Source organism: Salmo salar, chromosome 22 (genome assembly GCF_965601325.2).
Source record: "Salmo salar chromosome 22, fSalSal1, whole genome shotgun sequence".
Classification (NCBI taxonomy): domain Eukaryota; kingdom Metazoa; phylum Chordata; class Actinopteri; order Salmoniformes; family Salmonidae; genus Salmo; species Salmo salar.
Window position 1 is genome coordinate 25,843,609 of NC_138312.1, and position 12,693 is coordinate 25,856,301.

The window sequence follows — 12,693 nt, forward strand, 5'->3', positions numbered from 1 at the left end:
TTTTCAATGGCTCAATGTATCATCGCATGTGTTAATCTCTTGATTAGGTCCATAAAACATTTTCAGATTGTTTATCTGTTCGTTTTCTCATGTGACATTATCTTGTCAATGTTAGCAGTGAAGGTGCTGTTAAAGGCATATACCTGCAGTAAAAGGATGAACTGGGGAAAGCGTTGGATGGGTTTCACCATGAGGCCGTATAGGGTGATCCGGTCAACACTGGACGCCTGCTTCTTCTACACAACACAGGATAAGACGTTTTAGATAAACAGCATACCATAGTAAAATCAGGAGATAAGCAAAAACACAGAGAGAAAGACCCCTCTAGACACCTCTTATTCAGAGGACAAGATATGGAAAGTGCATGATTGTGGGAGTAGGAGTGGGTTTAGGTTAGTAAGGTGTGGAGAAATAGAATCTGGTGGCTGTGCTGGTCATTAGAGAATTGGGAAGTGGATGTGTTCACATGCCACATCTATTTATATGGGCACAAGCACTGTTCATGAAACAAACTGTTCACACCCCACATGTTGGTGGAGAGAAAATGTTGCAGTTTTAAAGCTTATTTCCTGCAATTCTACACATTTTGTCATGGGGTGCAGAATTGTTTTTGCAGTTTTAAAGCAACTTTTCTTGCAGTTCTATACATTTTGCAATGTCTAATGTGTATTCATGTGAAATTTGAGCGACTTGAACATTACTACAAATTGTTTAAATTTCACCTTGTCTATTCTACAATTACAACTTTCAAGAGTAAGTTGAAGCCGGACTGAGATCCTTAAATATACTGTATGGGGCGGGGAGAGTTGTGAGAGTTGCTAATTGGTGCAATATAAATATTCTCTATGATTAGTGCAGAGTTTTGCAACAAGTAAACACAACCAGGCCAGCTTGAAAATATTTGAATAAAGCAACTACACTTTTATGTAGTTGCTGTCCGCACCCCGCGAAAATCGAATTAACATAATAAAAAAATCCCTATAAGAATCCCTCTATGGAAAGAGGTGTTCTCCATTTTGCTCTACAACCTCCACAAGTATCAGGAGACTGGTCTGAAGTTGGTACAGCCGATCTACCAACTTCTGTCTCTAGCATCCGAACCGGATGTGACCCCTCACACTATGACCCCTCTGTGCAAAAGTGAGACTCTGATGAACATTTACATGCTCAGGCCTCACAAGGCTCGTCTGAAGGTCCGTCGGTACCAGTTAAAAAATGTATGGAAGATTATATGGAGTTTGTTTAATGCCAAAAATATGGGGTTAAATATATGTTCAAAAAAACAACCAAATATTTATTATATCTCTCAAATATAGGATAGAAAATTCAGAACAAACTTCCTTTTTGTAACGAGGGTCGTATAAAGGGGTCCAAGGCGCAGCGTGTAGAGTGCTCATACTTTACTTTAATGAAAACACTTAAAACAAAAACAACAAAACGACAGCCAACAGTTCCGTCAGGTATACTAACAAAATGGAAAACAACTACCCACACCAACACAGGAAAACAGGCTGCCTAAGTATGGCTTCCAATCAGAGACAACGATAGACAGCTGCCTCTGATTGGAAACCATACCTGGCCAAAACATAGAAAACAAAAACATAGAATGCCCACCCACCTATCACACCCTGACCTAACTGAACAGAGAAAACACAGCTCTCCTAGGTCAGAGCGTGACAGTACCCCCCCGCCCCCCCAAAGGTGCGGACTCCCGGCCGCAAACCTGAACCTATTGGGGAGGGTCCGGATGGGCATCCATATTTGGCAGCGGCTCTGGTTCCGGGCGTAGCACCCCACACCCGCACACTGATCCCCCCGCTTCTGTGTGTCCGGAGGAACCAGACCGTGGGTCATCGCCAGAGGCTCTGAAACGCCAACCGCCACTGAAGACTCTGAGCTGAAAGCCACTGCTGAAGGCTCTGGGCTGCAGACCGCCGTTGAAGACTCTGGGCTGCAGACCGTCTCTGAAGACTCGAGGCTGCAGACCGTCTCTGAAGGCTGGGGGCTGGGGAGCGTCGCTGGAGGCTCCGGACTGGGGAGCGTCCCTGGAGGCTCCGGACTGGGGAGCGTCGCTGGAGGCTCCGGACTGGGGAGCGTCGCTGGAGGCTCCGTACTGAGGAACGTCGCTGGGGGCTCCGGACTGAGGAGTGTCGCTGGTGGCTCCGGACTAAGGAGTGTCGCTGGGGGCTCCGGACTGAGGAGCATCGCCGGAGGCTCCGGACTGGGAAGCGTCATTATAGGTTCCGGACTAGTGACCGTTGCTGCTGGCTCCATGCCATGGATCATCTCTACAGGTTCCGCGCCAAGGATCATCACTGGAGGCTTCGTACCCTGGATTATCTCTACAGGTGCCGGGCCATGGATTATTCCTACAGGTTTCGTGCCATGGTTTATCCCTTCAGGCTCCGGACCATTTATAATCCCTACAGGCTTTTTGCCAAGGATTATCTCTACAGGCTCCGGGCCATGGATTACCTCTGGAGGCTTCGTGCCATGGAACATCCCTACAGGCTCCGGGCCATGGATCATCACTAGAGGCTTCGTGCCATGGATCATCTCTACAGGCTTCGGACCATCGATTATCACTGGAGGCTTTATTCGTGGAGCTGGAACAGGTCTCACTGGACTGGGGAGACGCACTGAGGGCCGAGTGCTCAAAGCAGGCACCGGCCGTACTGGGCTATGGAGGCGAACTGGAGGGAGAGTGCGAGGAGCAGGCACAGGACGCACTGGACTATGGAGGCGCACTGGAGGGAGAGTGCGAGGAGCAGGCACAGGACTTACTGGACTATGGAGGTGCACTGGAGGGAGAGCGCGAGGAGCAGGCACAGGACGTACTGAGCTATGGAGGCGCACTGGTGAGAGAGTGCGAGAGGCAGGCACATGCTCACCACAATAAGCACGGGGAGTTGGCTCAGGTCTCACCCCTGGCCCAGCCAAACTACCCGTGTGCCCCCCAAAAAATAAATTTGAGGGCTGCCTCTCGTTCTTCCCCGGTAGGCTCCGATATCTCTCTATTACCTGGCCCCAAGTCCATTTTCTCCTTTCCGTCCACTCCTTATGTGACCAGGTGTCCATTTCTGCCTGGGCACGCCACTTGATCCAATCATGGTGGGTAGTTCTGTAACGAGGGTCATATAAAGGGGACCAAGGCGCAGCGTGTAGAGTGCTCATACTTTACTTTAATGAAAACACTTAAACCAAAAACAACAAAACGACAGCCAACAGTTCCGTCAGGTATACTAACAAAATGGAAAACAACTACCCACACCAACACAGGAAAACAGGCTGCCTAAGTATGGCTTCCAATCAGAGACAACGATAGACAGCAACGATAAACAGAGAAAACACAGCTCTCCTCGGTCAGAGCGTGACACTTTTGATATGTTTTTGAAACTGTCTGTTGTTCCATGTAGTGAATCTGTTATTCAATGTGTTTGTATGGGCTAATAGCAGTAAGGCCAAAAATAATTGTTCATCAAATAATTGTTCATTTTCACTTCAAGGGGTCTTAAAATTCAAAATCAAATAGCTAAATGATCCTTGGTATGACCTTCTTAAAACAATTCCGTATAGCTTAGTAGACCCCTCCCCCCCTCCTTCCCCTCACCCGGCTTAGACAGGGCTTAGACTCTGATGGGTTAACCAAGTATCAAGACACCAGTAGAATTATACTATGAGGGCCAAATTAAATAGTAGATGAAGGTCAACAGTGACCGTGGGTTAGAGTGTATTGAAAGAACAATAGAGAAAAAAACATGGGCGGTTCTACTTTGTGACTCACCTTTAAGAATTCCAGGAAAGCTGGTTTGGACATGCATGCCTTTTTTATGAGTGCCATGGCATTGGTGAAGTTATTGACATAGTCGCTGTAAACATCTAGCACCATCGACTTAGAAAACTGTAAAAACACAGAAAGGTGGGGTTATGGGAAACGCAAGAGAAACAATCCTTGGATTTCACATCAGGAATCTGTTGGGTTTTTCATGGAACAAATTCATTCAGGAACTAGTCATGCTTGGTCATTTATTTGTAAAAGCATCTGACAACATTAAGTTCCTTGAAAGTCAGTAGCTCCACAGCTCATCTAACAATCCTATTCATGGAATGGAAGGGAAGAAAAGGGTAGAAAATTGCCATTTAAGTGTGGTATTTAAGACCCTGACCTGTTTACCATCCAGGAGACCAACAAACACCCTTCACAATCCACAATCCTGCTGCGGCGGCACACAGTCATTCGCTCTCTTTTGATTAAACACAAAGCAGGCAGTAGTAGCTGAAGAAGCAGTCTCACATAAATTAACCTTCTCCTTCATCTTCTCTGCAAGCCAGCCACAAACAACACACAGATAGTATGAGACCAACTAATAGCATAAAACATTAACAGCTGGGTAACAAATCCACTGTCAGGTGAAAAAGAGAAATGAATGAGGAGTGTTTAGTCCCAACACCCAGCCTCCCTCCCACCTCTCAAAATAGGCCCATTTGGCTGGTGTCAGGATATCAATGGAACATTACAATAAACAAGACCAGAAGGAGGGCAGAGGGATCAAAATGGCATCTTTCATAGGTAAATAATCAGCAACCCTTATGGATGACCACGTTGCAGAGGGTCACAGCAGCACACTCATACATTAGTCCAATAGTCCTGTGCCAATTCTATAAACACACATTTTCAGAGTGTATATGCTGCAGAAGAGATATTCATCTCAGCTGTAATTGTCTCCATGTTTGAAGTTAGTGATGTTTGCTCAATTTTAAGTGCAGCTCATTATAACTGTGTCTGTGGAAATTGTCTTCCAATGCCCTATGGGAAAACTGACACACTCTCTCACACGCACGCACGCACGCACACACACACACACACACACGCACACACACTAACCGAGGCCACAAATAGGTCCCCAATCTTCTCACTGCTGTCCCACTCAGCCACACGTGACGCCAGTGCGATCTGGAACATGGAGTGACACTGAGTGATCTCCCGTAGGCGGTAAAATACAGGCCGGATCTTCTGTGGGCTCAGGATGCGTGGGTCCGCCTCCAGCAAGGGCCTCTGGTACTCCTGGTGAAATAGTATACCCAGGTTAACTTGGATTAGGTGTGCTTTACGGTGGAGAACGAAATAAAACACACAAGTAGGCCCTGATCATAAAAAGTATCACATCAATAGCAACATCTCTCAACAGATACAACAGCACCATCACGTGTGCCTTGGACCCTTAATGAAAGGTACATTGATGGAATCGTCAGTTAGTAACAATCTTATAAGTAATTGTAATTAGTCAAGATGCTGTAGAGTATCAAACTAGTCAACTATGTAAAACGTGTGACTGCAATGTCTTTTAAGATGAGAGTCATGGCTAATGTAGCCTGTACAATCAGAAACTGCCAGATGCAGTCAGCAGAAAATGAAAGTGAAAGCAATGAAAGTCAATGTTTGGAAACAACAATAGATGACAGACTAGTGGTACTATTGTTGTTTTACGAGCCTCCCCTGCCCAACCATAAATCCTCCACAGCAAATGAATTATCGACAAGTGGAATATGGACATGGGGAATAACACAGGCAATTTCTGATATTACAGGACTGAAGTCGCAGTTCTTAATGCCTAATAATTGCGCTCTTGGCTTTTGTTTTTATCTTTCCTTTATCAGTGAGTTTGGACTTGAATGGTATGCAAAATCACAAAAAAGGCTAAACATCCCAAATTATCAAACATGCCACAACAAAGGTAATACATCGTATATTCACAGAAAATATTTTCCAGAGCATAACCCTCTCATTGATCACACCTGATCCCATTTCAGCAGGTGTGTCACTCTTCATCTGATAGGAGAGATAACGAATGATTCTCTCTCTGCCACAGAAAAAGAGAGACAACAGAAAAAAGAGTGAAACCCATGCTGTGATTCTGTGAAAACCTGACAGAGAGAGAATCTCTTTATTAGCATCAGCGGGGCACCACAGATGTAAAAGGAATCTATTTCATCATGATTATTTATATGTAGCAAGCCTGGTTATTTGATAAATCTCTCCAGTTTTCCTTTCAGCCTCATTCTTAAATGCTGAAAAGATTAACGTATTACATCTGTCAGAGTAAGGGTAGGGTGGAGTGGAGGGGTGGGGCAGGGAGAAAAGGACTTACCTCAAGGATTCTCCTGAGGGATTCAAGATATCTGCGCTCACTCTGAATGATGGAGCCCAGGATGTGACGTCTGACCACCTGAGGACAGAAGAGGCCAATCAGGAAACATACAAGTCGAAGATCAAAGGTCACACACAGAAAAGGGCATGATGGGAGTTGATTGTATGCCATACAGCCTCAATTGTGTGTGACAGGTTGTTTGATAGTACTATGCCTGTGTGTGATTGTAATTTGGTAAGAGAGTTTGGGTGGAGTAGCCTTCTATGCATGAGGCCTGGATTTACCTTGAGGTTTCCCTTGAAATGAGTAGCGCTGTACTTAACTGTAGCAGACATATTCCTCCCAAACGTACTACCGAGTCAGTGTTGGCAATAGAAAAATAATGTTTGCATCATTGCATGCATATAACATTACCTAAGAGATTCACAGAATCCTCTGACAGACACACACACACACAGAGACAAACAAACATATGTTATACACACATACAGACCTGCTGGCTGCTCAGTCCCTCAGGCATAGGGCTCAGCTGTGCAGGAGGATGTTTCACATCTGACACAGCCACATCCAGGTACCCTGCGTCATCCTCCACATCCTCTGCACAGGGGCACACACGCACACAAACACACACAGAGGCACATTTAAAGCTTTCATATCTCAACTGGAGTAACACTCCAAATGTACTACCTCTTAAACATGAAGAGATTAGCACTCTGCAAGAAAAACTCAGGAGGGAAAAATAAATTTTAAACAATACTGTATCTTAATAGAAGTAAAAGAGGCGAACAGACAGTACGTCTTCAAAAACACGTTCAAACACTCGGACTTCTCAGCTTGAGTACGAATGTGTTCAAAAAGCACTTCAAAAATTCCCAACTTACATTTTAGTCATTTAGCAGATGCTCTTATCCATAGAGACTTACAACAGCGAATGCATACATTTCATACATTTTTTCTCCGTACTGGTCCCCCGTGGGAATCGAACCCACAACCCTGGCGTTGCAAACACCATGTTCTATCAACTGAGCCAACTGAGCAACCATACAGACGCAGATACTAAAACTGCTTTTCACCAGCCAACACCATTCCAATTAATGATTTTGGAACAATAATAGTGTCTCAGTATCAGAAATATAAAATGCTGCACAGATTCCCCCTGATCAACAGCTAAAAATAGAACCACTGGTCTGTTTGATTGTTTGAAGATGTGTTTGAGTCGTGGCTCTGTTATCTGTGGTTTCTGGAGCTGCTCAACACTCCATTAATGGATGGTAATCTGGTTCCATTGTGCAACGAGGCTTCCTGGGGTGCAGCCTGTCATGTGAGATTTTCTGCCCATTGCTCTCCTACACATCAAAACCTTCAGTTGGCCACAACATCTGTCTTTAATGGGAGCAAGCCAGCTCGACATATCCCGGCTGTTTTGTTTGAAATATCTTCCATTGTTAAGATCATTTTTCCAGGAGTCTTTTTCTATTTTAAAGCTGGGATTGGAAAAACAATGGGAAGCTTTCTCCTTTATCTGCCTTAACATTAGTTTTGGCCCGGCTAGCATCAAACAAATTCTTCACCGCAGCTTAATTCAAAAGAGGCGACTGAAATGTATGTGAACTCCGATCTTCCACAGAAACTCTCACTTCACTACAAATTCATACATATCGCTATAAGAGGGAGACTTTAATCTGACACAGTCATTTGACAAACAATCGGTTTGAATAACTTTTTCTCAGATTACCTGAGTGGTCCTTCTTGTGCAGGAAGGAGACTTTCTGCATAAAAGCTATTCTGGTCTTGTCCAGTCCATCCTTGGTCCCCGCTCCTGGCGGCCTTCATTAGCTGATGAACCTGGTTCAAAAGGACAAAGAGACTAGAAGAGTTAGTCCACGAGGAGAGGGAGAGTGGAGCCAGGAAACACTGCACAGTAATCCACACACACAGAGAGAGAGAGAGAGAGAGAGAGAGAGAGAGAGAGAGAGAGAGAGGAGAGAGAGAGAGAGAGAGAGAGAGAGAGAGAGAGAGAGAGAGACTGAAGATCTGAGAGATGGGGCACTAGATGCATCAAGCCATTAATGCCGACATCTGCGCATCTCCGTTGGTCTAGTCTCTAATCAGGAAGTCTATGAGGAGATTATGGTAGCAGACTGGGCTGTAGTTGTGGGGAGGTAGTGGAGTCATGCTCAGTGTGGCTCCATTCATCTAACCACAAACCCCACTCTGAGCATCACTGAAGCCCTGCAGAGTCATGTAAAGCCTGCGGACCCAATATACACACATGGTGACAGTATTTTTAAATGATGTCACTATTTTTAAATGATAGAAACTAGGTTATCAACTGGGAGCAACTGGCAACGTGTTTGATGCAAATGTGTTTTACTTATTCATGTGTCCCCAAAACTGATACTAAACTAGAAGGAGGGAGACAAATCTTTCATGAGAGCGACAGTCTGGAGGAGAGTACAGAAACACAAGGGGGGGGGGGATGGTAAAGAAAGTTAATCATGTGAATATCTAATCAGTTAAAATGCACATCATACTACAGAATACATATTTTGGCTTTAGTCATTGTTATCCTTGCATAGCCTCCTGGGTGCTGTAGTTTTGAGGTCTAGGCTGAGATACCTTGGTGTCATGTTGTGTTCTCTTACTGCCAGTGATATACCTTGGTGTCGTAGTTGTTTTTGACACCCTGCTTCATGACTATTTCACGTTTGGTCCTGGCACAATGCTCCCTCAGCCGACGCACGTCAGGAGAGTACTGCTACAGTACGGGGAAAGGTGTCAAAGCAGTGGGGTGTGGGGCATGTCAGGGCAGGTCGCATTAAACCACACAACAGGGCACAGGGATGAAGGAAGTAAGATGAGACGGCGGAAAATGGAGGGGAAATGATCAAGGCAAAACAAGCAAGGCAACAACAGGATTAATCACAAGTATGGAGATTGGAAATTTAGAGCACTGCGCTGGTCATAGGGTAATGTCAACCGAGACTAATAGCACTGATCTTGGTGAAGGGAGTGTTGTGCAGGAGGGGAGGCGTGAGGCACACTCCTACTGTGATATTTATTACAGTAATGCCTCCATCGTTACTGCCCAAACATAACAAACAATTGTTCATAACAAGTAGGTAATCGCTCCCCTGTTCTGAGGATATAATTTCATACGATATTAGGATATTATTAAATTAAGTGGTATCAGCGTTTACAATACATTATTATTTTTTTTTTAATATTTAAGGGAATATTTTCCACATCTATGTACCAATAGCACTAGCTCAGGCAAATATTCCCTACAGACATACATGCAACAGGGATGAGACTGGACCAAGTCTGACCAAATAGAATAGAGCACAACGTCAATGAGTAAATACTGCCCCCATGTGGAGGAGGGAGAGGCTACAGTCACCTACTGTATGGTTATAACCATAGATTTTATATATAACTGTTATAACATACAGCACCTAGACAGTGTCATGGCATTGGTGCCTTTCAAGTGACAAGGGAGCTTGTTTACTCTCAGGCCACAAAGCGAGATACAACCCACGCAGACAGGGTTGATACATTTTTCATGTCCTTTGTATTTTCCCCACCAGTTTCTCACATGAATAAAAAAGCATGCGTGAGGAGCAGTAACATTGGCTGAAATATTCTCTTTGAGTCATGTCTTGTGCATTTAAGACAAACGCACAAAAACAAAAAGACAGACATAGATATACAAATGGAATACCATCTCTCCTACCTTGCTGAGGGTTGGTAGTTTGCTCTCGGTATCAGACTGCCTCTCATAGCTCTCAAACTCACTGGAGCTCCAATCGTTGCCTGCACCCTGGGGCCCTTCTTCTCTGTGCACATCCTCATAGATCATGTCCCCTGACACACACACACAGAGATGTGCTGACATCAATACAGCACAAATACTGAAAGTGCATTTTTAGACAGCAGACCCTCAAGCTTAATCAAGCACAAGTCAAGTTTTTTAAAAGGAACCAAATGACATTTTAACCCAAGCCTGATGTCCATTGATCTGATGTGCCCACAATGCACAATAAAAGCACTCAGTGGCCCCAGCCCCGGCCCTTACCCCAGAACTCACCTTCGTCAGGAGAGAGTGGTCCCTCACAGGGCACGTCATCATAGATCACCTCTAGGATCCCTGTCTGGGGCTCTGCATCAGCCTTACCATCAGCCACATCTACTGGTGAAGACAGTAAAGACCACTCACATTCACAACCCCTAACCATAGAGCCAAGAGGAGGGCCTCGCACTGGTAATCTGGCAAAGCAACCAAACTTCAAGAGTATTGCACACTGCATTTTGCCCCCATACATGCATTTGATTATGCCATCATTTCTGTTACATACCAAATATTTAGTAAATTTACATTTATGCAATCGTATTTGCATCAGTTCTGATTCATCTCAAACATCAAATACCTATTATTTTATTAGCAGTGACTTAGAAGGGAGATAGGCCTTGTGCATTGCTGTTATGTGTGCTAGGTGTGCACTCTTAGAAAAAAAGGGTTCCAAAAGAGTTCTTCGGCTGTCCCCACAGGAGAACCCTATTTAGTTCAAGGTAGAACCCTTTTGGGTTCCATGTAGAACCGTCTGTAGAATGGATTCTACATGGATCCAAAAGGGTTCTACCTGGAACCAAAAAGGTTCTACCTGCAACTAAAAAGTGTTCTTCAAAGGGTTATCCTATGGGGACAGCCGAAGAACACTTTAAGGTTTTAAGAGTGTGGGATTGTGCTGTGGAATTGTGGCAGCATGATCCACCTTGTTTGTAATGTATCGAACCTATCTATCTCCACAGTTCGCAGAATTTGTCATTAACTGCTTTGAGAGTGTTTCAGCCTAATTTAGTTTAGGGGATTTATTGATTCGCTTTTAAATTGTGATTTGTCTGGAACGGTTCTTTATAAGCCCCAAACAATCCCTGGATTCAATGAATCTGATGAGAGATGTAGATTCAGACATGGATTAGCCGACACTGCTTTAAGGATCTAAATAACCTGGGACACAATCCAAGAGAGAGACACAGTGTTATTCTACCACAATAGTGACTAACTGAGCAGCACTCTCTGTGAAGAATGTGTACTGAATGAAAAGGGAATAACTGTATCTTGGCCATCAACTCAGTCCTCTGGGAACAGAGGAGGTTTTACCTTGGTTTGCTGAATAACTTTTTATCACAGTATAACGTTGCTTTCTTCAGTTCGTCAATTTGTAAAATCATAGAATTAGGGTAGTCTTGGGATTAAGACCCAAGAATTAGGGGGGTGTCCGGTGGCTATTTGAATAATTGTTCAGCAGTCTTATGGCTTGGGGGTAGAAGCTGTTAAGGAGTCTTTTGGTCCTAGAGGGATAGTGCTATTGGTTGTTGGCTATAAACAGGAAATAGCTCATTAATCCCATAATAGCGGCAGTACTTCAGACATTGAAAACACAACCACTCATGCCAATTATGTCACAATAATAACACCCTAGCGAATCAGAAAACTGAGGTACACTACAATTTTGACATACTGTCCATGCATGATGATAAACACCAAAATTATCATTATAAACAATATTGACAAAAACAGTAAAGGACATATGTGAAAGAGAACTAATGAGAAAGGTGAAATAATGGAGAAAGGTGTGGATTAGTCAGGCTCCATACAGTCTTTGAGTGGACCACCTTCAAAAAGCCTAATGTCAGCATTGCTGACTGAGTCAAAATCCAAGAGCAATTTCCCTTTGTGGAAATAGACTAATAGTCCACTATTGATCCGCATCCTGAATTAATTTAATTAATGTCTATGTGTAAATCAAATCATAGGAGGGAGAGAGTATGTATTAGCTGTTGCCCTCCATGAAGGTTACAGAAGATTACAGGCCAATACAGTTTTTACTGTAAAACAATGTCAACAAATATGCAATGCTACCAACAACAAGCCTGTCACGTCCTGACCAGCAGATGGAGCTATTGTATTAGTTTTGGGGTCAGGACGTGGCAGTTTTTGCATGTGAATGATTGTGTTGTTGATTGGGACTTCCAATGAAGGCAGGTGTGTTGAGTTGCCTTTGATTGGAAGTCCTATATAGGTGTGTGTGTTTTTCTTTGGGGTTGTGGGTGGTTGATTTTGCACTGCGTTTAATAGCCTGCAGAACTGTTGCTGTTGTCACCTTTATTGTTTTGTTAAGTGGATGCTTTACTCCTTTTTTTGGAAATTAAATATGAGTATTCACATACCTGCTGCGCCTTGGTCTTCTCTCCATGACAACTTCTGTTACAGAACCACCCACCAAACCAGGACCAAGCAGCAGAAGAGGAGGAAGCCACAGGAGAAAAAAAGGGAGGAATGGACATGGGAGGACGCCCTGGACGGCAAGGGAGCCTACACCTGGGAAGAGATCCTGGCCGGAAGGGATCGCCTCCCATGGGAACAGGTGGAGGCACTCAGGAGAGTGGAGGCAGCTGGACAGAGGAACCAACAGGAACGTTATGCTGGAACACGGTTGGGTAGGAAACCCGAGAGGCACCCCCAATAATTTTTTTTGGGGGG

At 44.3% G+C, this 12,693-nt stretch overlaps 1 protein-coding gene across 1 annotated transcript in view; it reads right to left on the reverse strand.

The window, feature by feature from the left end:
* The window catches only part of LOC106582977 (rho guanine nucleotide exchange factor 10-like protein), a 140,841-nt gene extending 130,584 nt beyond the window's left edge, over window positions 1-10,257 (reverse strand). The window contains 8 exon segments of the mRNA XM_082967444.1: window positions 144-236; window positions 3,785-3,901; window positions 4,886-5,065; window positions 6,150-6,227; window positions 6,643-6,746; window positions 7,885-7,994; window positions 9,883-10,013; window positions 10,237-10,257. Coding sequence (XP_082823570.1) covers window positions 144-236; window positions 3,785-3,901; window positions 4,886-5,065; window positions 6,150-6,227; window positions 6,643-6,746; window positions 7,885-7,924 — 612 coding nt within the window. The 5' untranslated portion in view covers window positions 7,925-7,994; window positions 9,883-10,013; window positions 10,237-10,257.
* Between the last annotated feature and the right edge of the window lie 2,436 nt (window positions 10,258-12,693).